This window comes from Puma concolor, chromosome E3, assembly GCF_028749965.1.
Source record: "Puma concolor isolate L17-30 chromosome E3, mPumCon1.1.hap2, whole genome shotgun sequence".
NCBI classification, from domain to species: Eukaryota; Metazoa; Chordata; class Mammalia; order Carnivora; family Felidae; genus Puma; species Puma concolor.
This window is the reverse complement of record NC_141682.1, coordinates 854,969-880,923: the sequence shown is the minus strand read 5'-3', so window position 1 is coordinate 880,923 and position 25,955 is coordinate 854,969. Positions and strand designations below refer to the sequence as shown.

The 25,955-nt window shown below is 62.4% G+C and overlaps 1 protein-coding gene across 2 annotated transcripts in view; it reads left to right on the top strand.

Annotated features, from left to right (window-relative positions):
* Window positions 1–25,955, top strand: part of PRKAR1B (protein kinase cAMP-dependent type I regulatory subunit beta) — a 103,407-nt gene that overhangs the window by 62,865 nt on the left and 14,587 nt on the right. For both annotated transcript variants that reach the window (XM_086691830.1, XM_086691829.1), the window contains exons 5-8: window positions 7,299–7,360; window positions 7,724–7,770; window positions 15,878–16,036; window positions 21,790–21,850. In XM_086691830.1, the coding sequence (XP_086547956.1) occupies window positions 7,299–7,360; window positions 7,724–7,770; window positions 15,878–16,036; window positions 21,790–21,850 (329 nt within the window). The remainder of the gene's footprint in view (window positions 1–7,298; window positions 7,361–7,723; window positions 7,771–15,877; window positions 16,037–21,789; window positions 21,851–25,955) is intronic.

Here is a 25,955-nt window from a genome sequence, read left to right as displayed (position 1 = left end):
CTGGGTGACATTGACCGAGTCCAAACAGCCGGACAGACGTTCTCCCGTGGCCGAGGCGGCTGGTTTGGGTCCTTCTGAACCACTTCTGAAGGGGACGGGCCAGACATCCCGTCTCTGGCATCACTTTGGAGCCAGGAAAACACGCTTGTGTGCACCGGGACGTGCTTTCTGCAGCCTGGGCAGTCTTTGTTCTTGCGTTCTGTTCACATCACTCACACCTCCCTTGTGTTCTTCGTGGTACACGGACGTGCGCTTCTGTGCACGCCCGCGGCCAGTGCACGGCCGAGGGGCTGCCTTCTGCTCTTTGGACATTGCCAGCCGGAGGTGTAGCACATCCCCCTCCCACATCCGTGTCCCCTCCGTGCTTCTGAAAGTTTGACGTTTGTCCGAGTAAGTCGTTTAAAGAAGTAGAGATCCAGAAATGTTGAAAGCACTGATGCGGTCTGCTTTCCTTCTTACTGGAGGCGACCCTGTGGCCCGTGTCCTGGGGCTCCCTGCGTAAATCCCGGGAATGCCCTCCACCCGCCAGGGTTTCCAAGATGCAGCACCGCGGGTTGCTGGGGGGGGGGGGGGTCCGTGTGGGACCCTGTCAGTTCCACGCCGCTACGTCCCAGCACTGGAAGGAGGCCGGGTGCGTGGGGCCACATGCAGGGCTGGCTGCTGGGTGCCTCCTCCCAGGCCCGTCCTGCTCAGGGCGGCCTCGCTCTGAGAACTGGCGCAGCCTGTTTGCTTCTGCAGCTTCGCAGGGGTGGGGGCAGGCTGCCTGGGCTGCGGCTTCAAGTATGTTGCAAACGTGAGCCGGCAACAAGGGGTACAGAAGCCGTGCTGGGTCGTAAGGCTGGCGAAGACGGGGGTGCGATGTGCCCCGGCTGGCTTCATCCCCAGGGGACCCTGAGACATGTGTGGGCATCTTAGCGGGGCCGTGTGGGGGGGATCTGGAGCCGGCAGAAACGGTCACGGGAGCTCCTGATGGCAGGGCTCATTCCGCTAAGTGCTTCACGAGTGGTTACATGCCCCGTGGCCTGTGAGCATGCCGCCTGCCCATTCTCCGGATGGGTTAAGTCCTCGGAGAGTCCGCCCCTGGGGTCTCTCCAGGCAAGTTGAGGAGTGGCACCGGGTTCCTGGGTTGCCATCAGAGAAGCAGTTGTCACAGGGCAACCCCCCCCCCCCCCGCCGTGATGAAGTCCCACGTGTGCGGCTCCCCACAGCAGGTGCAGGGGCGGGCTGGTGCACCCAGACGGTGCAGGGGCAGGAATCCGTGGCCTTCTGGGGATGGTGGCCAAACGGAGAGCATGTGGTCTGACCAGGGTGGAAATGGCCTGAGCTCTTGCTTTGTGAGAACACAGACCCCATGTAGCTAGAGCTAACCTTTTTTTTTTTTTTTAAAGAAAAGCCAAAAACTTCGGTTTTTATAACTCTGTCAATTTTTAAACGTTGGGAGCTAACTTTGAACGTGCAGCTAACATTGGCACGTGAAGAAACAGTTAAGTGTGGAACGATCAATAAACACTAAGGAGGTTAAATGCTAACCAAGGGCCTGCCCCCTCCGGAGAGGCCAGGCCCCGACGGCTTTACGGGAGAGTCCTGTCCAACGTCAACAGATCGTTCTCCCTTTACCAGTGGCTGCAGAGAACGGAAAATCAGGAGAGCCGCCCGGCTCATTGTACGAGGACAGTATAATCTGCATCCCAGCACGTGGTACGGGCAGTATGAGAAAACGAATAAGAAGTCGTATAAAAACTATAGGTGTAGGGGCACCTGGGTGGCTCAGTCGGTGAAGCGTCCAAGTTCAGCTCAGGTCATGATCTCATGGGTCATGAGTTCGAGCCCCGCGTCGGGCTCTGCTGACCGCTCCGAGCCTGGAGCTGCTTCGGATTCTGTGTCTCCCTCTCTCTGCCCCTCCCCCACTCGTGCTCTGTCTCTCTCTAAAAAATAAATAAACGTTAAAAAAAAATTATAGGTGTAGTATATGTTTTGTGAACGTGGATGCACAAACCCTAAGCAGCCAAACAGATCCAACTTGATTTTTGAAAACCACACATCCAGATCAGGTAGGGTTTATCTGGTTTTCAAAAACGGTTTGAGCTCAGAACACTGTCCATGTGTTGCCACATTGACAGATCCCAGGAAAAAGATCTGTGTGGTAGATCACGTAGGTGTGGGAAAAGAATTTCATACAGCGCAGCACCTATTATAAAAATTCTTAGCAAACTAGTCCCAGGAGGAAAATGTTTTAATTTAGTAAAGGTCACAAGTGCCTATCGCAGACAAGCATCCTGACGTTAAGGGAACTTTGCTTATGTGCCGGGTCACCTGGTTTGCAGTCTTGCACTCCCACTTTCTGGCTGTGTGACCCCAAGCGAGTTCCTTACCCTCTCTGTGCCTCAGTCCTCCTCTCACCACAACGGGGATGACGGTGATAAATGTCACAAGGTTGTAGTGAGAAGTGCCTGAGCTGAGATTTCACCCCAGCAGGGTGAATGCGCCCTCTTCCTCCTGGGAGAGACAGAGGGGGTTCCTGTCCACACCCCCAGGGGTCAGCGCCCAGGGGTTTTCTGCTTGGATAGAGGAGGAGATGGGGGCTGGCCTGAGGTGACAGTGACGTGACAAAGGGACTCCTCACACCCGGGAAGTGTCTGGTGGCCCCCAGCCGGCTTGGTTTCATCCTGCAAAGTCTTATTTTCAGGGTCGAGACAAGTAACTCAGCAGGAGGTCATGTTCTACATACTGACTTGCGTTTGGACTGTTTGGACTGTGTATGGGGTTTAGACTGAAAACAGACAAAAACCTGAGGTTTTCTATGTCGTGGGGCTTAGCTGTGGCACGTTTACACAGCTTTATTTGGTGGGGATGAGCTCCCGAGATGGGCCAGGAGCTCTTCCCTGAAATACCTTAAGTCGGGGTTCATTGGTGGCATTCTGACCTCAAGGCTGGGACCTCATTTTGAATTTGTCTTTCAAAACATGACTTCACGTGAACACCCTTCCCCCGCAAGAGAGTCAGGCTTGGGGGTAGGGTCACTCCCCTGCAAGGGAGTCAGGAGTGAGGGGGAGGGTCACCCCCCCCCAGGGTGTCAGGCATCGGGGGGAGGGTCACCCCACCCCCCAGGGCGTCAGGCGTGACGGGTGGTCTAGGCTTTGAAGTTGATGCCCGCTGATGCCCTGTGGCCTTGTCGCTGGAACCAGGGAGAGTGCAGCTCTCAGGATGTGGCTCTCTCCGGGGCTCACTTTTCCCGCCTGGGAACTGGGCACCCGGTGGGATCCAGGTGGCAGCCAGGTGTGCCTGGAAGGGCAAGTGTGACCGTAGGCAGGGGGGGTGATGCCCTGTGGTCCGTGCAGAGTCCTGGCTGGCATCCAGCCTTCCTGCCCTGGGAACATCTCCAGGAGGCCAGACCTCGGAGTGGACCCACCCCATGAGTCGGGGCCTGGCGCCTGGCCAGAGAGAGCAGACTCCCCCGCCCTGGTTGTTCTTCTGTGCGTCCTCTGCAGCATGAGTGAGTGGGACCTTGACGGGGTGGTCAGCCTTACTGCATCCCAAACCAGCTGCGTGACTGTGGGTGAGTCACTTAGCCTTTCTGAACCTTGATATTCCTGTCGGTAGAGTGGGGACAGTGATGGGAGCCAATGTCTTTCCATGCTTGTGAGGTTCAAATGGGAGAAGCTTAACGAGGCTTTGTTTTGGGTCGAGGGTACTGGGCTCGATAGCCACCATTTTCAGTGAATGGCCTCAGGAAGCAGGGACTTTTGTTGCAAGACCCACACCATGTTCTAGTTGATCTCCTGTCTTGGAGCTGCCTTAACAGACAGCTCGTTCTCTATCTATCTTTCCTTCCTTCCATCCATCCATCCACCCCCCCCATTCACCACCCACCCACCCACCCATCCATCCATCCACCCACCCATCCACCCACCCATCTGTCCATCCATCCGTCCATCCATCCATCCATCCACCCACCCATCCACCCACCCATCTGTCCATCTATCCATCCACCCATCCATCCACCTACCCATCTACCCCCCCCCATTCACCACCCATCCACCCACCTACCCACTCGCCATCCACCAGCCAACCTCTGTCCTTCCATCCATACCAAAGACCTGCTCTGAGTCAGACCTGGGCTGGCCAATGTGTGTCAGACTGCAGTGAGGTGGTCTTCATTCTCAGAACTCACAGTCAGCTGGGGGATATGGGGTCAGGAAACCATCCACAGCAGGGGGCGGAGGGTGAGAGCTGAGCAGCCCAGGGAAGGAGGGGCACCAGGACAAGGAGTAAGTCAGGTGGGAACTTCCATGGGCTCTGGTCTCTGAGCCGTAAACCCCGCAGGACCTGGGACCCAGCACTCCGCAGGCCCTGAGCATCAGGGGCCAGGCCCGGCTGTGGCTGGGGTCCAAGTCTGCCCATTCCCTGGCCACCACCCTGCCCCAGCTCCCTGTCAGCGGTGCTCTGCTCCGGGTCCCAGCACCCGGCACGGATGGAGGTAGGAGGCCGTAAAGGGGTCCGTGGACTTGGTTGGGAAGGCCGCCGTCCGACAGTCACCAGCCCACTAAGGCTGGCGTTTCCCTCCGTTGTGCACCTGAGCGGTGCCTGGGATGTGTTTCCGCACCCATCCTGGCTGTTGCAGATTGTCTCAAAAGAGCCTCATGCTCGTGGCTCCCTCACCGTCGGGTGCTCCCTAGGCCCCTGCTCGCTGTGATGCAGGCAGGTGTGCGAGTGCCTGGGCCAGTCTGCTGCAGACCGCTTGTCTGAGTGTTTGGATCCCTGTCTCCGTATCGTTGACTTCGCTGGTTTTTTTATTTATTCTGCTTTTCTGGAAGGCGTGCATAAACACAGCTAGAAGCCGAAGACATCCACGGTGCAGCGGGCCTGAGAACCAACCTTGGCCTGAAGTTGACAGAAACCGTCGGTACCAATAAGTAATCATAATTAAAACAAAATGAATAGATAATGCCTCTGCCCCCATCACTCCTGGTCAAACCCAGGGCCCCTTCGCTGCCCTCGAGCGAGGTGAGTTCACCTGCTTCTGGCGAGAGGTGCCCGCGGGGCCACATGGACACGGGGCCAAGACCAGCAGGCACCCCTTCGTCAGCTGTTCCCCGCTGTTGAGGGAGTGGCGACCACTCTGGCCTGGGGACCTCTCAGGAGCCAGAGGACCCCACCGTCGGGCCAAGATTGGAGGAGGGCAGAGTGTGCCTGTGGCTTCCCCGGGGCTGGCGGCCAGGACCCTCCACCACCTGCTCTCTGAGGGCATTTCCTGAGACCGGGAAGGCCCCGTGCCCCTGAACACACTGGGAGGCCTCGCTTAGCCCCGGGGCGCCCCACAGAGCCCTGCACAGGAAGGCAGGGGTGCGGCCTGGCCTCACCTCTTCCCAGCTGCTGACCTTGGCAGAGTTACTTAGTGTCTCTGGTTTCCTTGTCTGGACGAGACAGCCGCAGGTCTGACCTCGGAGCAAGCGGGCGGATGGAGGGCACCCGGCCAGCGTCCTTGGGGAGTGAGGGCTGTAACCTCTTCACGTTTCTGTGTCTCCACGGCCGCGAGGGCTGTGTCCCCGGGCCTGGCTCAGGCCCCGACCCAGGAGTTGCCAAGCCCAGTTCCGGAGCCTGGCGGGGGCCGCGGCAGGACCCGGTGTCAGACGCTGAGATGCAGGCGACAGCTTCAGTAAAGGTTTCCAGAGGTCACTTACAGATTAGAATAGAAAACCGTTTCTCTTTTCATCAGAGTCTTTTAATGCCATTAAGTGCTAAGAGGCAGGAAGGATTGGGTCTTGTTTGAGAGGACGCAGAGGTGGGGAAGGAGGGGGGCCTCTCGGCGTCCGTCCCGCACACAGCCTGTGTTCCAGCCTTGGTGACGGGCTGGGGGGCTCTGGGGGCGTTAGCTTCTTCTGAGGGAAAAGGGGGAGGGCGGCCCTTTTTGGTGCGTGGGGCTGGGCTCTCCGGCCTCGCTGTTCACAGATTGGGAGTCATCCGCTGCTTCTGTACCTGGGGAGGCGCCTGCGTGGTCAGCGGGGCGCTGGCCTGGCCTGATTCTCCATCTGGACACACGTCACGAAGCACAGGACAAAAACTCGAGTTACAGCCGTTACTTCTGCGTGAATGACAAAGGCACCAAATCGAGACAGGCTTTTCCATGGGCTCGTCCGCCTGGAATAGAGGTCCAGGCCGCGTGTGGGGTGGGCGGTGGGTTGCGGCCCTGCCCTGGGGCTTGACCGCTGTCCCAAGCACCTGCCCCGGCTGGGTGGTGACGGGTCCCGGGGTTGGCTTGATTACTCATGGCATTTGGGAAAATGTTTTACCATTACCGTCGAGAATTTTTTAAAAAACGAGGCAGGAATTGTAGAATCGTTTCTTCAACATCTGCTCACTTTGACATCCCTGATGCTGTGGTTTTGAAGCAATGCAGTTTGGACAACTGACCAGACCCTTTAACGTTTCCTGGATCCTAGAGACAGCGGAGCACAAGGCTGTTGGGATCTCTGGTTTCGCGCTGGCCCCTGGGGGGTCGTGTCCAACTCCCGCGAGTTCCTCTGAGGTTCACTCCACCTGACCAGTCGGGCGAAGGTTTCCCGTTCAGCGGGGGGAGAGGAGGCAGGCCCCCCCTGAGCCCTGCCGTGTGCCCTGCCCACACAGGGGCCCCAGCTGCCCGATTCTCCTTCGGGACCCTGTGGGTGGGTGGGCGCGGTCTCCTGGGCGTGGCCATCGCATTTGGGGAGCGAGGCTGACCTCTGACAGTGCATTCTGGATGCAGTCCCGCGGAGATGAGGGTCCCACACTCCACCTCCCCTGCACCTGTGTCCTGCCCGTTCGGTCCATCCGACAGCCACATTTAGGAAACTTAACTGCCAGGCCGCCCTTTGGCACGGCCCGCGGGTCAGGCTCCGGTGGCCGGCCAGGCCGCGTAGAGGCCCTGGTTCCTGCCTCGGGGATCTCGGGACACCCCTCGAGGGAAGTGTGCAGAAAGCAGGCTCACAGGACGTGTCCGGGCGGACTCACGTTTCCTGACGCGAGGAACAGCCAGGGTCTGCCGTCAGCTTGTTTTTGTGTCTGACGCAATGCGTGCGGGGTGATTCTGTTTCTGCGGAGACCCAGACTGAGAACCCCGTGGATCCCGGCACGGACATGGTCTGGAGGTTGGGAGATGTCACCCGGACGGCAGGGCCACGAAGGGTCATGATTTCCTCCGAAGGCAGATTTTTCCGTTTCCCCGGGTGACCGGAGCTGGTTGCTCCGCGTGAGGTGAGGGGTGGGGGGGTCTGTGCCCCGCGCTGCCGCAGCCCCCACATGCCATGCGTGTTCTCTTGCAGCGACATATTCGACGCCATGTTCCCCGTCACGCACATCGCCGGGGAGACCGTCATCCAGCAAGGTATGTTTCCTGCTTCCTGTGAGCACAAGGCCCGCCCTCCCGCGAGAAACGTCACGGCTCTCTGCACGCCAACCCCACGTCTCCGTGACGTTCCACCAGCGAAGCTGGACCCTGAGACGGGCCAGGCGGGGACCACGGGGGCCCCACCACACACAGAGCATGGGGGGCCGCGCGAGGGGAGCGTGCCCCTGTGGGTCAGCCCTCGTGTCGTGCGTACGAGTTTTATTTAACAAACAAGACGTACCCGGCGAGACCCAGGGACCTTGGCCTCTGTGAAGCTGGGGCAGGTCCAGCTTCCGGGGGGACGGAAGCGTGGCCCCCGGTGCCCTTCGCGGTGTGCACAGCGTGTTTCTGTCCTTACAGGGGACGAAGGAGATAACTTCTACGTGATCGACCAAGGAGAAGTGGACGTGAGTATCTCTTCCCTGCCTGGTCCGCGGTCCGGTCAGCCCAGGAGCGCGTTTCATCCGAAGGCCGGTGTAATGCACCTGAGCGTTGCGCGAGTAAGAGGGTGTGCGCCCACGGACGGTGGTCCCCAGGGTCCCCAGCGCTTCGCAAAGCGGGCAGGCAGCCGAGTGTTTACAGACCCCAAGGCCCTGGACAGCCTTCCTCCTGTTCCCTCTCACCTTCCTCTGTCCACCTTGCTGGTCCGGGGCTAAGGGAGCCCCCCACCCATTGTGGACCTGTTGGGCGTGGCACAGACACACCCCTGCAGCCACCCCCCCCCCCCCCCACTGAAGTGGTGAGGGCATCTGTCCCTTCCTGGGTCCCCAGGCTGCCGTCCACACCGGGCCTGGCGGACAGCGTCTCCAGGAAAGCCTTCGAATGGGCTTCTCTCTGACTCAGGCCCAAGTCCCTTATGTGACCAGACGATGGGCCCGCGCCCCCCCCAGCGGCTCTGTCTTGTGTCCTGGGGTCCTGCTTCTTGGGGCCTGCACCGCCCCTCAGCAGTGCCCTCTTGCTTCCTGGGGTCCCACTTCCTGGGGTCCCGCTTCTTGGGGCCTGCTCCCCCCAGCGGTGCCCTCTCGCTTCCTGGGGTCCCGCTTCCTAGGGTCCCACTTCTTGGGGCCTGCCCCCCTGAGCGGTGCCCTCTTGCTTCCTGGGGTCCTGCTTCCTGGGGTCCCGGTTCATGGGGCCTGGCCCCCCACCAGCGGTGCCCTCTTGCTTCCTGGGGTCCCGCTTCCTGGGGTCCCGCTTCTTGGGGCCTGCCCCCCCCCCCAGCGGTGCCCTCTCGCTTCCTGGGGTCCTGCTTCCTGGGGTCCTGCTTCCTGGGGCCTGGCCCCCCACCAGCGGTGCCCTCTCGCTTCCTGGGGTCCCGCTTCCTGGGGTCCCGCTTCATGGGGCCTGGCCCCCCCCCAGCGGTGCCCTCTTGCTTGCTGGGGTCCCGCTTCCTGGGGTCCCGCTTCTTGGGGCCTGCCCCCCTGCCCCTAGCAGTGCCCTCTCGCTTCCTGGGGCCTGCTGGTGCCGTGCAGCCTCTGCCAGGACCCCTGCTGCCCCTCTTGCTCCTGCTTCCCCATTGGCCTCCCTGGGACGTCCCTCCTCCGCAAGCGCACCTGGCCACTTGGTTCTCTGTGGCCGAGCAGCCTCCTTCCTGTGACTCAGCTCAGCTCGTGGTTACACCCCCATGGCCAGGTTACACAGCAGGGCTGGGGTGCTCGGTGTCTCCATGCCTCCCCCTGCACCGCGCTCCCTGCCCGCGAGGGGCCCCCGCCTCCCCCGCCCGGCTCCTCGACCCTGTTCTCAGTCAGGAGCCCCCCCCCCCCCCCCCCCCAGCCTCTCCTCACCTCGCTCGCATTTTTGGTCAGATGTTTCCGGAGCCCTGCTGTGTGCTGAGAACGCACTTGGGGGCACGTGGCCCCTGCCCTCAGGGTCTGCACAGCAATGAGCAAGTGCCTTACCTCCGGGTCTTTCCTCTTTTCCATCGGTTCCTGTTTCTGCTGTTCCTCGCAAACTCCTATGCATCCTCAAGACCCCGCCCACCCAAGCCCGGCTGCCCCTTAGTCCAGGCAGAGGCACACCCAGCTCCTGTCTTGGGCTGCTGCGCTGATGACCCAGGACCTTCCCTGCCACACAGGGAGCCCGACCCAGACCCAGATCTTGGCTCCTGCTTCTCCTCCCCTGGGATGTTCTTTCCTCTTCTGTGTTCACTGGAGCTCGTGAATCTTCTAGTTCAATCTGGAGACGTCTTCAAAGGGCTGACTCGAGTCGTGCCACCAGGGCTCAGGCAGCAACAAGAGCAAACCCTGGGACTTCTGGGCACACCCGGGGTGCTGCTGGGGTGAGCGGGTGCGGGACGCGGGGGACCTTCTCCCAGAGTTCTTGCATTTCTCTTCAGGAGCCTGGAGGGCCCACAGCAGGGTCTCGTGAGATGCTCCTCCCTGGCCCGTGCGGGAAGGCAGCAGACGGTCAGACACCCCCCAGGCTTGGGCCTGAGAGCCGAGGCCTTGTATTGACCACTGTGCCCGTGTCCTCGAAGGACACAGAGCTCACAGACCAAAGGGAGCAGTCCTCCTGATGTGCCCTCGCACAGCCCGTTGTGGGGTCAGGAGGAGGCTCTGTGGATGTGGTCCCTCTTTCTACGCTCCCCCCCCCCAACCCCGCTAATCTGCTCTCTCTGGGCCACTGTGGCCACTGCCCTGGGCAGACCCCATCCCTGCCCCCTCTTGCCCGCACCTGCACCACGAAGAACCCCCCCCGCCCAGCTCTCCACCCCCAGCTCTGATGCAGGGAGTGCACCTGGCAGGAAGCGCTTGAAGGTGTGAGAGACGGGTGCCCACCAGGACCTGCCCCCTGACAGAGGGTCCCCTAAACAGCTCGTGGGCCCTGCCATCCCGGATGATGGTGCCCCTGACGCTCAGCGTCTTAGCGTGGGCTGTTCCCTCCTCACACCCACCGTCCTCACACCCACCGTTACATCTGTCCGAGTGCCCTCAGGTCCCACAGGATAGCGTCTCCTTCCACTGCCCCCGGCCCCTTCGTAAGTGGGATGTGACGGGGAAGAGGCAGCTGAGAATCGGCTGGCTTGGCCTGCCCTTCCTGACAGGGACCCTCCACACCCCCAGGGGAGGTCACAGAGTCCGGCCCCAGGGCCCCTTGGGGTGGGGTAGGGGCCGACAGGCAGTCCCCAGCCTCCCCATGACGCGCCAGGGGTCATGGCTGGCTTTTCTTTAGGCCAGGGACCCGCGGAGGCGGTTTGGGGAGGGAAGAAGTGAGGTCACCTTCTTGCAAGCTGGTTCCCCAAATATGTTGTCTGGGCGGGGTCCGGCTCCAGCCTCAGAAGTTCAGGTACAAAGGTGTCTTTAAGGTGCCCGCCACACTCAGGCTCCTGGAGCAGGATGTCTGGGCAACGTGGGTGGATGCCCGCGTCCGGACAGAGTCTCTGCTTTGGGCCAGGCAGTGCCTTGTAGGGGTCCCTCTGTCAGGCCCTTCGGGTCCCCAGCTGGGCGGGCGCCGTTCTGTGATGTGGGACCCACTGGGCAGCACAGCAGTGTGGTTGAAAGCCACATGTGAGGGAATCAAAAGGGCTCAGTCAGGAATCTGGGATGTCAGCTGGCCGGGGTGCGGTATGGGGCACGGGGTATCGTGATTACTGCCACCACGCTCCCGGCGTGGAATCACACAGATTCTCTGTGGCCCTGGCACCACGCTGAACGTGCCCATTTCTGTGAGCCGCCCTCCAGGGCACAGGGGAGCGGCCTGGCCTGGCTGACCCGGCCCCGGGGTCGCCGAGCCTGGCTGTGCGGCCTCATGAGGGGAGGGGGGCCCACTAAGTCTGGAAGCCCCGAGGGCGACCCCCGCCCCTCCGGGCCCTCTTCCTGGCTGGGCTCGGCACCTTGAACACCTTCCCGTTCTGCGGCATGGATGCTGCCCTGGGCCCAGCGGCGCCCTGGGGGGATGGCCAGGTGGCCAGTGCCCAAAACACCAGGTTCGGCTTCAATTATGGTTTTCGAGAGACACCACAGCATGTGTTGCCAAGAGCTGTAATCCATTTTTCTAAGTTTAAAAATATCTCCCAATTTGTTTTATTCGTGGAACATAGCATTTCTACTTAAAAGGATACTCCACTGCCGATTTTAGGGCTCAGGAACGTAGTTCTGTCTGAGGCCTGGCTCCTCCCTAATCCTGGGAGGCTTTCGTTATTTTCGGACCCTCTTTGTGCCGGGACCGCCCCCACCCCCACCCCCACCCCCAGGCTCCTGCCCCGCCCGGTTCCCTCCGGTTCCCAGCCTCTAGGGGAGGCCTCTGAGCTGCGTCCCGTCCCCCCCCCCCCCCCCACAGGGCACCCCGGGGCATGGTCACTTGTTATTCAGCGTTTGCCTGGTGCTCTGTTTTTTTTAAGTTGGTAAAATACACACAACGTGAAATTTGCCATCTTAACCAGTTTCCAGACCGACCCCCACCTGCTCCTCCAGCCCCGGCCCCACCGTCTCCTCTGTGTCCGTGAGACTGACGACCCCGGGACCTTGAGGGAGTGGGTCCCAGTGCGTGTCCTCCCGTGTCCGTGAGTCTGACGACCCCGGGACCTCGAGGGAGTCGGTCCCGGTGCGTGTCCTTCTGTGTCTGGCTTGCGTCACTCAGCGTCACGTCTTTGAGGTTTATCCGCGTTGAGGCAGGGTCATAGTTTCCTTCCTTCGTGAAGCTGAGTGATAGATAGTGGGTTGTGTGGATGGATCGCGCTGTGTCTGTCTGGTCACGTCAGGGGACACGGGGTGGCTCCCCCACCTCTTGGTTGTCGTGGATCATGCCGCTATGAACGAGGTGTGAGTGTCTCTTCTAGTCCCTGTCCTCAGGTTGTCCCTGTTAATCAGTCATTTACTACGTGCTGTGGCCACGGCCTAGAGCTGACGCTGATGTTTCTCTGTTGCATTTGGGGCCTTCCAAGCCATTTCGTCCACAGAGCACATCTGGGGCCCACTGTGGTCGGGGGCTGCTTCGGACTCCGCGGGTAATGACTGTCCTCTGGGACTGGGGGACGGTGAGCCGACCCGCCCCAGTGTGGTGGTGGCCGTGCTCCACGTTTAGGAGGGGCGCTCCGGGGTCCTGGCGAAATCCTGCTCTGTGGGCGCCTAGTGTGGTCTGTGTGGGGAGGGGGCAGGAGGAGGCCCGTGTGCCATGACAGATTTGGGGCTCCTCTGGAGGGGGCCGGCACCCGAGTGGAACTGAACCCGCGTGGCCCGGGTGCCGCGGACGGGAGCGTCAACGCCCGTGCTCGGGGCGCGCTGTGAGCGGCAGCCAGCCAGGCCGCCCCGTGGGCATCCGGCTTCGGGGCTAGAGACGGCCCAGGCCTGGTAGGGAGAGCCGCGGGGTGTGCCCTGCCCCAGGGCTCCTGTGGGCAACCGGCTGAGTGACCTGGACGCGGGGGCCGACTCCAGGCGCTCCCGTGAGGGCCTGGGAGGCGGGAGGAGACGGGCCATTAGCTTGTCCTTGCCGTCTGTGAAGGAAAACAACAGCGGGGCACGCGGGCCGCGCCAGGCCGGCCCCAGGCGGCGTGAGAAAGCGGGCGGGGCTGCGGGCACTCCTCCCGCCAGACGCGCTCTGTCTCCACCTCCCAGATGGTTTCTGCTCTCTGGGCGGTAGAGCGTTGCACCGAGATGCCCGGGTCGGGAGGGCGGATGGCAGGGCGAGGCGGGGGGCACAGGCAGGCGGGCGATGCTCACTCCTCTCCACGCACGGGCGCCCCTGCCCCGGGCTCTCGTGAGCAGGACCCTGTGCCCCCCCGCACGCCCCATCCGATCGCCGTCTGTACCCCTCTGTGGAGCGGAAGCAGGCTGTCCAGCTTGGGCCACATCACAGCCACCTGTTGAGTGGCCTCCCCACCCCTCCCCCTCTCCCCTCGGGCAGCCCCACACTGTTCTCCACTCCCCAGCAGAGGGAGTGTCACAGTGTAAACCAGATGAGGTTCCAGAACCTTCTGTGGCTGCCTTTTGCTTCTAGAACAACATTGCAGCCCTTCCCTCCCTGACCCCCTGCTCCTGCCCCCGTGGCGTCTGTCCCCGCTTGGTCATGCCGCATCTAGTGTCCATTCCTTTGTGGCCCCAGGGACTTTGCACGTCCTGTCCTGGGCTTCAGCCGCCCTTCTCCCAAGTCTTTGCTCGTTGAGCCGGACGCTCAGGCCTGGCTCAAGTTCCCCTTCACAGAGAGCTCGCTGCAGACAGTCACTGCCGTGGTCGTTCTGAACGCTCTCTTCACGCCCGGAGCACATGTCACGACGAATGTGCGTTTGTGTGATTATTTGCCTGCAGCCTTTCTCCCGGCCGGTGGGTGAGTCCTGTGGACAGGAACCCGCTGCCTTCCCCTGCTGACCGCCAGCAGTTAGAACGCGCAGGGCACAGAGGGGCGCTCAGTCCACACCGGGGTGGTGGACACACGGCCGGGTGGGGGCTCCGGGTTCAGCTGGAGAAGGCACTGTCAGTGGTGGGACCGTGCGTGCAGCCGAGTGGGGCCTCCCACCATTTTTCTTCTAAAAGAAGAAACAAAAAGTGAAACAAAGCAAGAAGTAGCCCGTTTGCGTGCCAGCTGGGGTGGGGCCCGGCGCTGTGCCGGTCGCCGTGACAGAGGCCAGTGTCCCGAGAAGGATGGCCTCTTTGTGCTCTGTGGCCGGCCTGCAGTGTGGTCCTGGGCCCTCTGTGGCTCCGCACAATGGTTTTCTCTGACGTCTCACAGGGAGCTCTCCCGGGCCTGGGCTCTGGGCAGGGAAGGGGGTCCCCTTAGTCCTGCCCTGCCTTTGGGGATGTGCCTCAGGAAACCGGGGTCCAGGGACGCCTGGATGGCTCTGCTGAGCCCCATTCTCTGTCCCCTGGGTCCCTGTGCTCTTTTGTCTGTTGGGCGGGCTGGCCCTGCCGGCAGCCGATGGAGGCAGGTGGCTTCTGTGCCCCCTAAGGCACAAGAGACAGGCCCACCCACCTCCCCAGACTGTCAGCAAAGTCTCCGGACCTCCGACCCACGACCCGAGCCCGACATTCCCCCTGGAGGAGTCACAGGAACCATCTGTGTCCTGCAGGATGGGTGCCCGCTCCACGGCTGTGCCAAGCAGCCAGCTGGGCCCCGTGGCACACGGCGAGGGCAGAGGAACGTGCCCCCGATTGCTTCCCGAGGGGCCGTGGTTGCTGGAGGGGACCTGGGGACGTCTGGGGCGTCCTGGAGCTATGCAGCTGGGGTCCATGCACGTGGCTGCTGGGGGAGTCACGCCTCCGTGGCCAGGACTTCACCGCAAGGAAGCCCAGTGCGGGGAGGGCTGGCCCGGCTGTGCCTGGGTCACCGGGAACACCGATAAGTGGTCACTGCCCCCTCTCCATGGGCCCCGGGTCCCCTTTGAGAAAACCAGGGGTGCACGTTCTGGAGGATGTCCCTGCACCCTGAAAACTCCTGCATCCCTGCACGTCCGTGGCAGAGCAAGGCGGCCTGTTCCCTGCCTCGTGGGAAGGACGGGACACGGTTCTCGTTCCTCGAGGGCCTCGTTGTGTGGACCCTGGCGTCTCTTCCCCCGGGGGCCCCGCTGCCCAGACTTCTCTGCCTCTGCTCCTGGGCCTCACTGTGCCTCGGGCCACGCCCACCCCTCTTGGTCGGCCAGGTCTCCCCTGACCCTCGCACGCACGGAACGCGGGGTTCTCACCTGCATGGCGTCTCCTCGCAGACACGCGCTTCTGTGTGTCAGTCGTAGGGCAGATAATGAGTCGTTGATTCCGGCAAGAATCACGCCCGTGATTCACCGCAATCCATTCTTTCCCGACGTGCACCCATTTTGCCAATGGGAGCTGTTCTTAAAGCTCATTGACACGCTGGGGGATAATGCCCGTGTTGTGCCAGTTTATAGGAACCAGATCGGCACCACATAATGAACAATCTCGCCATTCTTGTGCGGTCCGGAACGTGCAGGGTCGGTCATAGTGGGAGCACTGTGCCAAGTACGCACGCGGGCTGAAAGGGCCCTTCTCAGCACAGCCTCGTCTCGTCGGTGCCCCAGCAGCGTCTCCACTGAACGCAGGCCCAGGGAGCCTGGCGCTGTCCCGGGCAGGGCAGGCCCTGCCAACATGGCTCCTTCCGGGCCAGGCCGGGCCCGCGCGCTGGTTGGAGGTGGGGGCGCCGGGCAGAGACCCGGAGGGCGTCCGCAGGGGTGCCCTGAGGAAGCCCCGAGTGTGCGGCTGGGGAGACAGGCCCCAAGGCCCCCCTAAGGCGGATGAGGAACCGAATCGAAGGCCGGCCAGGGACGCGGGCAGGGCTCTGCTCGGACCAGGAGCCCTGGGCGGTACTTTCCCCTTCATCTCCGGCCTGTCTCGCCGACAACTGGGGCCAGGACTCAGAAGGTGCCATCGCCCCCGCCCAGCCAGGGCTCTGTGCGGGGCCGGGAGTGCGACGGGCAGCAAAGCTGTCAGAGGTCCAGGCCGTGCCCGGGCAGGCGAGGTCCTTGCCGGGTCCCCTCTGGTGGGCGTGCAGGAGGGCTCCCGGTGTGGGACGCGCCGGCGAGACCCCACGTGTCCCCTGGGACATCTCTGACATTTCTCTCTCTGTCCCCTGAAGGTATACGTGAATGGAGAGTGGGTGACGAGCATCAGCGAAGGGGGCAGCTTTGGGGAGCTGGCGCTCATCTACGGCACCCCCAGGGCAGCGACCGTGAAGGCCAAGACGGACCTCAAGCTCTGGGGCATTGACCGGGACAGCTACCGGCGCATCCTCATGGTGAGCGGCACCCGGCACACCCGCAGCCAAGTGTCTGTCGGGAACCCTAGCTTTATCCAAGGGAGGGTGATAGATAAGGGCCAGTGGGGTGGGTGGAAAGTGTGGGAGAGATTCTGGAAACTTCTTAAAAGGCAAGCAGGTAGCTCGGGAGGCTCCTTTGCCTTCCTTCCCTGTCTCTTTTTAGCTGTTTGGAATGGGGTCGTGATGGCTGGAGCTCTCGCTGCCACCCTGGATCACGAGGTGACTGAGACTAGAAACCCATTCACCAAGGGGGTAGAGCAAAGAGATCCAGGCGCCTGGCTCTGTGGTGGCCCCGGCACAGCGGGACCAGACTGATTGGCCCCAGACATCCTCACGCAGGGATCAACCCTCAGGCGTTTCTGCCTCTCTCTCTCTCGTGTGTAGCCACATCCACTCTTGGCTGGTGCAGGGTGGGCACGGGTCCCCTGTTGTACCATCAGGGGCATGGCGGATGCACAGGGGGCTCCCAGAGGTGACCTGGGAGCTGGGGAGGCCCTGCCTGTGCCCACTCAGTGCCCGTCCTGCACACATGTTCGTGGTGCTGAGACCTACCCGGGAATACCACGGGTGCCGCACCCGGCCTTGGGAAGCTTCCCTCGTGCTAGTGGGGGAGTCAGGGGACAAACACACACCTCAGGTGATGACAGTTCCTTGGAGAAAGATAAAGCTGAGAATGGGGTGGAGGTGACCGGGAGGCGCGGAGGGGCTGCTGTTTTCTAGAAAGGCCCCAAGCCCCCCTCCCGTGATGAGGTGGCGTTTGAGCAGACGTACCTGGGCAGGAACCAGCATATCCAGGAGAGGAGTGTCCGGGCTTGCGTGGACAGAGGGAGCAGCGGGGTTACCACCGTGGATGGGGACGTAGGGATCCCGTGGGCGATGCGGTCCGTGGGCTCACCACCCCCACAGAGCCCTCAGCTCCCACCCGAGTGTGCAGGGGGGCCCCCAGAGCGCCTTCCACAATGGACGGGGGGCCGTCCTGGGGGGCATGGAAACATCCTGACCCTGGGAGGGTGAGGGAGACCAGCCCCCAGCCTGGAGACCTTTGGTGTCCCCCACGTGCCCTGCAGGGCTAGGCTGTGTCCCTGGGGACGGTGCAGCTTCTGGTGATGGCGTGGGGTGGGGGCTGTGACCTGGGGACGCTCTGGGGGAGGCCTGGGTTCGGTCCACAGGCGGTTTCGAGAAGCCCCAGGCCTCAGTCAGATGGGAGCCTGGGGTTAGGGCCCGGCCCAGGCTGCCCCTCATCCTGGGAACACCCACGCCCCCGACCTGTCCTGGTCCCGCTGTAACACCGGGTCTGCATGACGCAGGGAGGGTTCAGTGCCGTCGGGGGGGGGGGGGTCGTGGTCTGATCGGGCTCCGTGTGTGTGAGGAAGCGCCCTCCGTGCACTCAGCAAGCATCGACGGAGCGCCCACCGTGTACGGGAGATGTAGAGCCCCGGGTACGCTGGGAGAAAGCTGTGCGTCCCTGCGTCCCGGAGCCCAGCCCGTGCTCTCTGCTCCTGTCCTCCACCTGCCGGCGCCTGGTTTCCTGGGAGAGGCCGGCTGCCCGGTGGGGGGGTTGGTGCCCTGACCCTGACCCCCCCCCCCACCCCGCCCCCACCCCGCCCCCTCCTGGCCCGGGCAGGCTTGGGAGCGGACCCAGAAGCCTCTGCCCCTCCGCACACACCTGGCCCGTGTTGCATAAGCCGCTGTTTCTCGCCATCGTCAGTGCTGAGTCTTTCTGGGCTGTGGGATTTTTGTGGCTGGAACCTTGTATTCAGGAAAGTTCCCAAACCACCCAGGCAGCTGGCGCTTCCTCTGTCTTCATTCTGAAGCCCCGTGTGCTAAGAATAGCCACAGCTGTGCCGCGAGTCCGCAGAGCCTCCGAGTCTGGGGAAGGAACATGGCAAGTGCCGGCCGCCTCGGAAGGGAGTGTCCTGCCGGAGGGCATCCGTTTTAGCGTCCGTCCTGGGTCTGGACAGATTTGGAGGCACCCATCATGCAGAGTGGCCCCGCCATCGTGCATCCGCTTAGCGCTGAGCTGGGACACACCATGGGGCGCGGGGGGGGGGGGGAGGGTGCTAGTGGTGTCCCCAGGGATTCAGGACGTCTCATCTGGAAAGTTCCCGTGAACGTCCCTTCCCTTCCCTCTGCTGCTCCGTGTGGTGCGGAGGCACGGACAGAGCTCGGCGAGGCCACCCCGCCCGGCCACCACCACTGAGCCGGGCCAGGCTCTGTCCCCCCATCTGCAGCGAGGGGACGTCCTGGTCTGCCGGCTGCTCCCCCTGCGTGGAGAACGCGGAGAATGTCCTTGGGCCACCGTGCACCCGGGAAGCGGAGTCCCACGCCAGCCTCTCCTGCACTGAGGGGTGCTGCAGACTCTCAGAGCTGCCTCCCACTCAGCTGTGAACAGGCCCCGGGGCTCCCACCCACCCTCACCCAGAGTCTCCATCACAGCGGGAAGCCACCCCAAGGCGGGGGCGCCTCGGTCGGCCGCTGCGGCCGGTCTCCTCCCATGAGCTGTCCTGCAGCAGGAGACGGCTGGACCCAGCCACGCTGGCCTTTAGTGTCCGAGGTCGCTGGGCAGAGTCGGGCCTGTCTTCCACTGGGTGGCATCCTTGCTGGGAGGGCTGTGGGAACCATCGGTGGTTTTTCAGAAGAAACGTGTTTTCCACGGCGAGGCCGGCGAGGACGTCAGGTGGCCCGGGCTGAGCATCCACACCGGCCACAATGGCGGCCACGGTGTTGGAAACGCCCTGGGCTCTGCCACGGGCCGCCTGGCTCTGCGTCCTCGCCTCGGCCACCAGCCGCGGCCCGGCAGAAGCCCCTTCAGTGCTGTGTCGTCTGGCTGGCTGGGTCCCCTGGCCCTGTTGGGTCCTGGCCGGATGGAGGGCCCCGGGGATGACCGTGGGCCTCTGTGTGGATTCTGAACTCGGGCCTTGTAGCCTCTGTGGTGCTGGGGAGGCCTGGGCTCCCGTAACCTTCACGGGACCCTCTGGGGCGGGACTTGTGCAGCCGAGGAAACAGGCCGGAAGTGGGAATGTTTGCCCGCACGCCTAGTCGGGGGGGCGGCGATCAGACCCAGGGCTGTCCGGACGCCCCTCCTGTGTCACGCGTGCGTGCAGCTCCCAAGTCCTGGACGCCCTGAGCTGGGGAAAGGTGCACACCGCAGCCTCCGTTGGCCTGCCCTGCCCCCCGCCCCCAGCGCCTCCCACGCTCAGCACCGCCCTTCCCATCCTGGCTCGCCCAAGTCTCCCACCTTCTCCTATGCATCCCGTGTCTGTGTGGCCACGAGACAAGGGGTGTCCGCCCCAGTGGACTCCCTGTGCTGGCCTCTTGGAGCGGCCTCCCAACGCTGCCCTCGCCTGCCATCGGTCCCTGTGCCCTGTGTCAGGCACCGTGAGGTTCTCACTGCAGAATGGTAAGGCCGGGCCTCCAGTGCACCGACCAGGCGGTGGCAGAGCTCTGTACTTACCCACGGCTCCTGAGCGCACTCCGTGCGCTGGGGACAGGCCCTCCTGGTGTCAGCCTGGGCTGCCTCTGTCTTCAGATGTCAGGCCCTGCGGGGGGAGGGCCACCGGTCCCCCAGTTTCCAGCCCTTTCTGTGGGCACTGAGCACCCCCCACCCCTACCTGAAGAGGGCTTGTCCGAAAACGACCTTATGCTCTAGAACGTTCTCAACATTTCTTTGGGTTGAGCCTCAGGAGGCTGTGGGTGTAGTGGTGACCCCCTGAACTCGGAGGCTGAGGGCTGGATGGTCCCGGCTCTGCTCAGCCACCGGGCGGCCTGGCGCTTCAGGGGAGGGGTGATGCCCAGAGTACCGCGGTCCAGGACCGCACGCAGTGGGTGCCCTCTGCAGGGGGAGGATGCCCAGCATGTCTCCATCTCTGTGGCATGAACACCAATTGTACATCGACGTCCTGCTTTGACCCCGACCACGCCTCTTAGTGGCCACAAGCAGGTTACGACCTCTCCCTGGCCTGCACACCTCCCTGTAGAGTGGAGACTGGTGGCGACCCCAGGGTCACGGAGAGAGCTGATCCTTCGAGGCGCTGGTCTTAGCAGCACTGGGGACGTCTGAGCTGAGCTCACCTCTTCCCAGATCAGGCGTCTGGGCAGCTGCGAGGGCCTGTTTGCAGAGGTTCCAGCCCCATCTCTGATGATGGGGCGGGGGGCGGGGGGTCATTCAGGGGCTGGTGGCTCTCCCTCTGCGTCTCAGTGGGAAGCAGACGAGGAGCCTTCTGGGCTGAGGTGAGGATGTGGGCAGTTTGGAGGAAGGTAGGGAGAAGCCCAGGTCGAAGACACGGAGAACGTGGTGCTGACCGACCGCTCTCCTGTTGGGGAAACTGAGACCCCGAGGTGGTGAGACTGGTCTAAGAGCATGGGAGGTTACGGGTGATGTGGATGTGGAACGGGACTCTCCCGAACCGCCCCATCAGCCCTCCACCCTCCACCACCGTACTTGGCAAAGGTCATCACTGCTGCCCCCGCCATTGTCACTATCCACCCCACCATCACCATCACCACCACCATCGTCACCAAGCTGTGGGATGTGTAGGACCCAGCCTGGGTTCCATTCCTGCTCCTGTGATCCCAGTCTAGGCATTTGCTTGCCCCTCGAGCCTGCTTCCTCGTCTGGGGATGAGGGTAACCGTGCCCTTGTCTCACGGGACTCTCGCGAGGTTGAGGTGGGCCTGAGCGTTTTGGGTTTCTGCTGCTGCCCGGGCCCGAGCACATTCTCACCGTCGCTGTCCTCCTCCCTCCTCTCTCCATACCAGGTGTCGGGTCTGTGGTCGACCCATCCTTTCCGCGTCCCAGGTGATGGAGGAGGCCGTTTGAATTTAACCAGACCAGGCTTGCTGCTCTGCCGGTGGAGAGCATGTCCCCGTTTTCTGAATGTGCGGTGCTTCACAGGACTTAGTGGTGGCGCAGCCATGTCCAGTTGTGGAGTGCGTACACTGTGCAAAGGCCGTGGGCAGCAGGCCAAGGGGACAAAGTCCAGACTGCTCTCTACCTGCCGGGCTGGTGCTGGCTGCTGGAAGGCTGGGCCGCCACCTCCTTCACTTGGGGTGCGTGCTTGAGGAAGCGGGTGCCCTTTTCCAATTCGCGTTCAGGTTCTACTTTTTGGAGTGGATTTTCATTTCTAATTCACGCGGAGGTTGACAGGGCCCTGTCTGCTGGTTTTATGTTGTTCAGCCAGCACTTGGTTGGGAAAGAAGCAACTCATTGGCCCTTCTCACCAGGCCCCAGGTTCAGGCACGACCAGTCCGGGGACTTGACCCATGTCAGCTACTCCCTCCTTAGGTTTCACACACTCAGTTCTGCCGACAGCCCCAGAGCCTCTCCAGGTGTGTGTGTGTGTGTATGTGTGTGTGTGTGTGTGTGTGTGTGTGTGTTGGGGGGAAGGGTGGGGGTGCAGTGAGCCCGGCTCAGACAGTACCCCTTGCAATCCCGCCTTGGGGACATCTGCCTCGAGCACGTAGAAACCCCAGTGCAGGATTCTGGTTGGCTGTGTGCTCGTCGTGTGGACCCGTCACTGGCCCGGGCTGGATGAGGTCACTGTCGGCGGCCAGGGGAGGCGCAGCTGCCTGGAGGAGGTGCCGGCTGGGGTCTTTGAGCGGCTTGCGGGACATGGAATGGTCAAAGGGTTTCCTGTTAAGAGTTCAGAGTCATTTGGGGAAATTTGGAAATGTCAACATGATTCAGGCACAAAGACCCACCTTCTTTTCTGTCTTCTCCTTTCTCTGGAACAGGGCAGCACCCTGAGAAAACGCAAGATGTACGAGGAGTTTCTCAGCAAGGTCTCCATCCTGGGTCAGTGGCCCCCACGCCGCGCGCGAGCCTGTGCCGGTAGCTTCCATCGGTCTCATCTGAGTCCTGCCTGCTGGGTCCAGCCATTTCCATGTTCCCCGTGTGCCTGGAAGGTTCAGCCCTCTGGGTGACGCGTGGGTTTGGGACAGGCATACGTGTGAACCCTCACAGGCATGGCTCACACGTATGCACCCACGCGGGCATGCTCGCACGCACGCTCCCACGCGTATGCACCCGCGAGGTACAGTTGCACACGTGCATGTGCATATACTCACCCAGGCACGTTCACACACGTGTGCACACACAGCCACACTCACACGTGCGCATGCGTGTGTCTGTCCACGTGCACCGAGAGCTCTGTGTCTGATCCGCCGGGCGCGGTCATCCTCTCCTGGGCCGTCTGTGCCCTCGTCCCGCGTGCTCCGCCTGTCCGTCCCTCTGCTTTCGGTGTCCCCGCCAGCCCTTCCTCCGTATCCGTCAGTTTCGAGACCCATTTCGTGTTCTAGTAAGCGTGGTCCCCAGTGTCGAGCGTTCCCGGGCCTGATGTGTTCTTTTTTCCCAAGCGGGTTTCCCCGGTGCACTCACTGCCCTTTCTCGCCCTGTGGTCTGATAAACACGTTGGCTGCATTTCAGTCGATTTCCAGCACTGTCAACAGAACTCTCACCAGCAAGAGTCTTCAGTGTTTTGGAGTAGCTGTGACATACACAGGGGCCACCGTTTGCAGCCGGCCGATCCCGTCACGGAGAACCTTCAGCCGTGGTGACGGTCCTTTCCGCGTTGAGCACTTGACCTGTGGCTGGTGTGCCCGAGGAACCGAATTTTAATTTTGTCCCATTTTAATCAATTGAAATGCAAGTACGGCGGGGCCCCGCTTGGGAGGGCGAGGGACAGCTGAGTGCCGAGCCTCCGGGAACCTCTGGAAACCACTGTCCAGCAGCAGCCCTCATGGCCTTCTGGGTGAGGATGGGGAAGAGCGTGCTGGGGCAAGGAAGGAAAAGAAGCAAACAAAACCCACTGCGTGTGAGTCCAGCACTGGGGCTGAGGCTCGCGGATGAGGTTACAGGATCGGGGCGCTCCCCTCCCTGCGCGGTGTGAGCCCGTAGGGACGCCGGGCTGACCCGGCACCGGAGCAGCCCTGGCTCCCAGCTGGGCTCCCCTCTGCCCGGGGCCCGCTGTCCAGGCTGCAGAGACAAGGGTGGGGGGTGCCCGCCGCCTGCCCTTCCAGCGGAGGACTGGGGGGCAGGTCAGGAGGAAGCCCCACCCGCACCCCCTGCACCAAGTGTGGATGCGTCGGGGGAAAGGCCACCGCGGCCGAACAGACTGGGACTGGGATAGGTGCCGGAAGTTACCAAGAAAAGCTGAGAGCCAGCCACACACGGAAGGAACCCAGTTAGGAAGAGAGCACGGCCACAGAAACAGAAATCAAATCCAGGACAGGGTTCGTCTAGGACACACGTCCGCCCAGAGAGCAGCGGCCTGAAGAGGGAAGAGCTGGAGAGACGCGTTCCGGCCAAGCCTCGGAGGTCCGCAGGGTCGCGGGAGGAGCAGGCACAGCGGTGCCCCCCACCCTACGGCCTTCGGGAGTCTCTCGCGAGGGCGCAGAGAGAGACCGCGGTGTTCGGCATCCAGGCAGTGGAGACGGCGTGAGGCCTGCCACGTCCTCTGGGGTGGAGGGCAGTCAAGCGAGTGACCAGAGCTGCGGGCAGGCAGAAAGCAGCAGACGGTCCCGGCTCAGCAGGGCCTGCGAAGCCATCTTGCTGGGTCCTGGGACGTCGTAGCCGCGGGGAGGGAGGCGGAAGTCAGGTTGGGCGCCCTGTGCAGGGCACTGGCGTTTTATCAGTGATGGCTACGGTCAACCACGCTTCCCTAATAACAAACTAAAAATTTTAAAACCTTAACAAACGGATCTGAAGCAATCGTGACAAAACCTTCGCGTGATTTTGCGCAGGACGGATGTTGCTGGGTTACGTCACGTGCGCTACTGTCTCGATAACTTTTTTTCCAAATGACGGATGGACGAGATCGTGCGCGGAGCAGGTCCCCGGGGAGGGCACGTCACCGAGCCCAGGAGAGCGCCCGGGGGTGTAGCTGCTGCGGGTGGAGGAAGGGCAGAGCCACACGGAGGCATTTGATCGATCGAGGCAGGGCACGAGGCAGCCCCCGCCAGGCCCCAGGCGCCCAGAGCAGGAGGGCCAGCGCCCCGGAGGCAGGCTCAGAAGACCCTGGATGGGATGGGTGTGTCTGCTCCTTCTCAGCCCACACCGGGGAGCGAAAACCAACACGGGAGGGAGGCCAGATGGGGCCACCTGTTCCCGCGACACGGAGCCTGCCTGCAGTTCAGGGTGTCAAGTCGACCCACGTGAAATGGCCCGTTTTTGGGGCGCCTGCATGGCTCAGTCGGTTAAGCATCCGACTTCAGCTCAGGTCATGATCTCGCGGTCCGTGAGTTCGAGCCCCACATGAGGCTCAGTGCTGACAGTGCAGAGCCTGGAGCCTGTTTCGGATTCTGTGTCTCCCTCTCTCTCTGCCCCTCCCCTGCTTGTGCTCTGTCTCTGTCTCAAAAATGAATAAACATCAAGAAAAATTGAAATGGCCTGTTTTCTACCCCTTTGGACCCAAAAAGTGGGCGTTCCATCTGCATCAATGTGTGTGAAACCTGACCACTGAGTCAGTGTTTTTCGTGATCTCTTTTAGGGGAATGTTTGGGAAAAGAAAGTATCTTACCTCGAAAGAGACAGAGAGAGAGAGACTCTTGGTTTCTTTGCCTGGTGTTAAATTCAGGCAGAGTAAACTTTAAGACTTTACGTTGGAAGCGTCTGGTGGTCGTGTTTGTAAAAGCATCCGTGACCGTCTTCTGTCCACCCTCCCGTCTGGATCTACGACTGGAGAGGCACTTGGCCAGGCGATGTGACGTAGGGTGGCATTCGGCACTTTTTCACATTCTTTACGCTTCGTTCCGTTTCTTGAGTTATTTGTAGCGAATCTGAGTAACTTAAGCAAAAACAATCAAGTAGGCCTGCCAGGGAGGGCGCCGCAGGACGTCTGACCCCGGGGTTGGGGCGCCTGCCACGGCGCGACCCCACACCCTCTGAGGTCCCGCGAAACGAACAGAGAAGGGTCTCGTTTTCCTCGTGCTCCTGTGGTAGAAGTGCATCCGCTGTCCCAGAGTTTTTCCCTTCGGGGCGTCTGCGCTCAGGGTTGTGCCCCCACCCCCACTCCCTGGTTCCAGAACCTTCTTGTCGCCCCCGGGGGAGGCCCTGTGCCCACGAGCCCGTCTCTGCAGGTGCCTGGTCTGGGCGCGTCATACGAAGGGGTGCTGTGCTGATGGGTCAGTGTCGCACTCGGCGACACGAGACTCGGCAGCCTCGTGGGCGGGTCCTCGGGGTCTCACGGAGGCTGGGAGGAGGGGTGTTTTAGCCCCACGAGAAATCCCCGGGCCTGGGGCCCCCTGGTCCCTCACCGTCTCCCGTTCCCTCGGAGCCCAAGCGCCCCGGTCGCCTTCCGATCCCTCCTGCTCTTACTGTGTGCCAGGCGCCCTCAGTGCTCTGCTCAGCTGCACGCGGAAGCTTTGTTCCCTCCGATGAACCCACCGCCAGCTAGCGCTTCTCCGTGGCCGTCGGGCAGAGCGACCCCAAGACTGACCCCTTGGCCCTCAGTCACCCAGCTGCACGGAGCCCTCCGGCATTGGAAGGTGGGGGGGCCTTGGTCTCGGCAGCCTGCCCCCGGCATGAAGGAGCGTGGGCAGCCACGGTGCGCCCGGGGCCCGGGGGTTCTGGTTTCTGCGCACGGACATAGGAGTCGGCCCCTGGGGGGCACTGAACGTGGCGGAACCCCGGGGGGTGTGAGCACAGAAGGCACCCCGGCCTCCCTGTGTCCTGCTTGCAGGCCACACGCCTGCTGGCTCTCGGTCTCCGGCTGCAGGACGTCTGTGACGGCGGAGGGACGCCTGCCTCTGTTTGCATTCTGTGCGGGTGCAGCGTTGACCGTCCCGCTCGGGAAAGGGACCGTGCTGCCTGGAGGGTCGGGCTGTGCACAGCAGAAGAACCACTGCCGGGGCTTGTTTCCTGAGTTGCCTCAGAGAAGAGCCCGTTCAGTAATCGGGGCCCA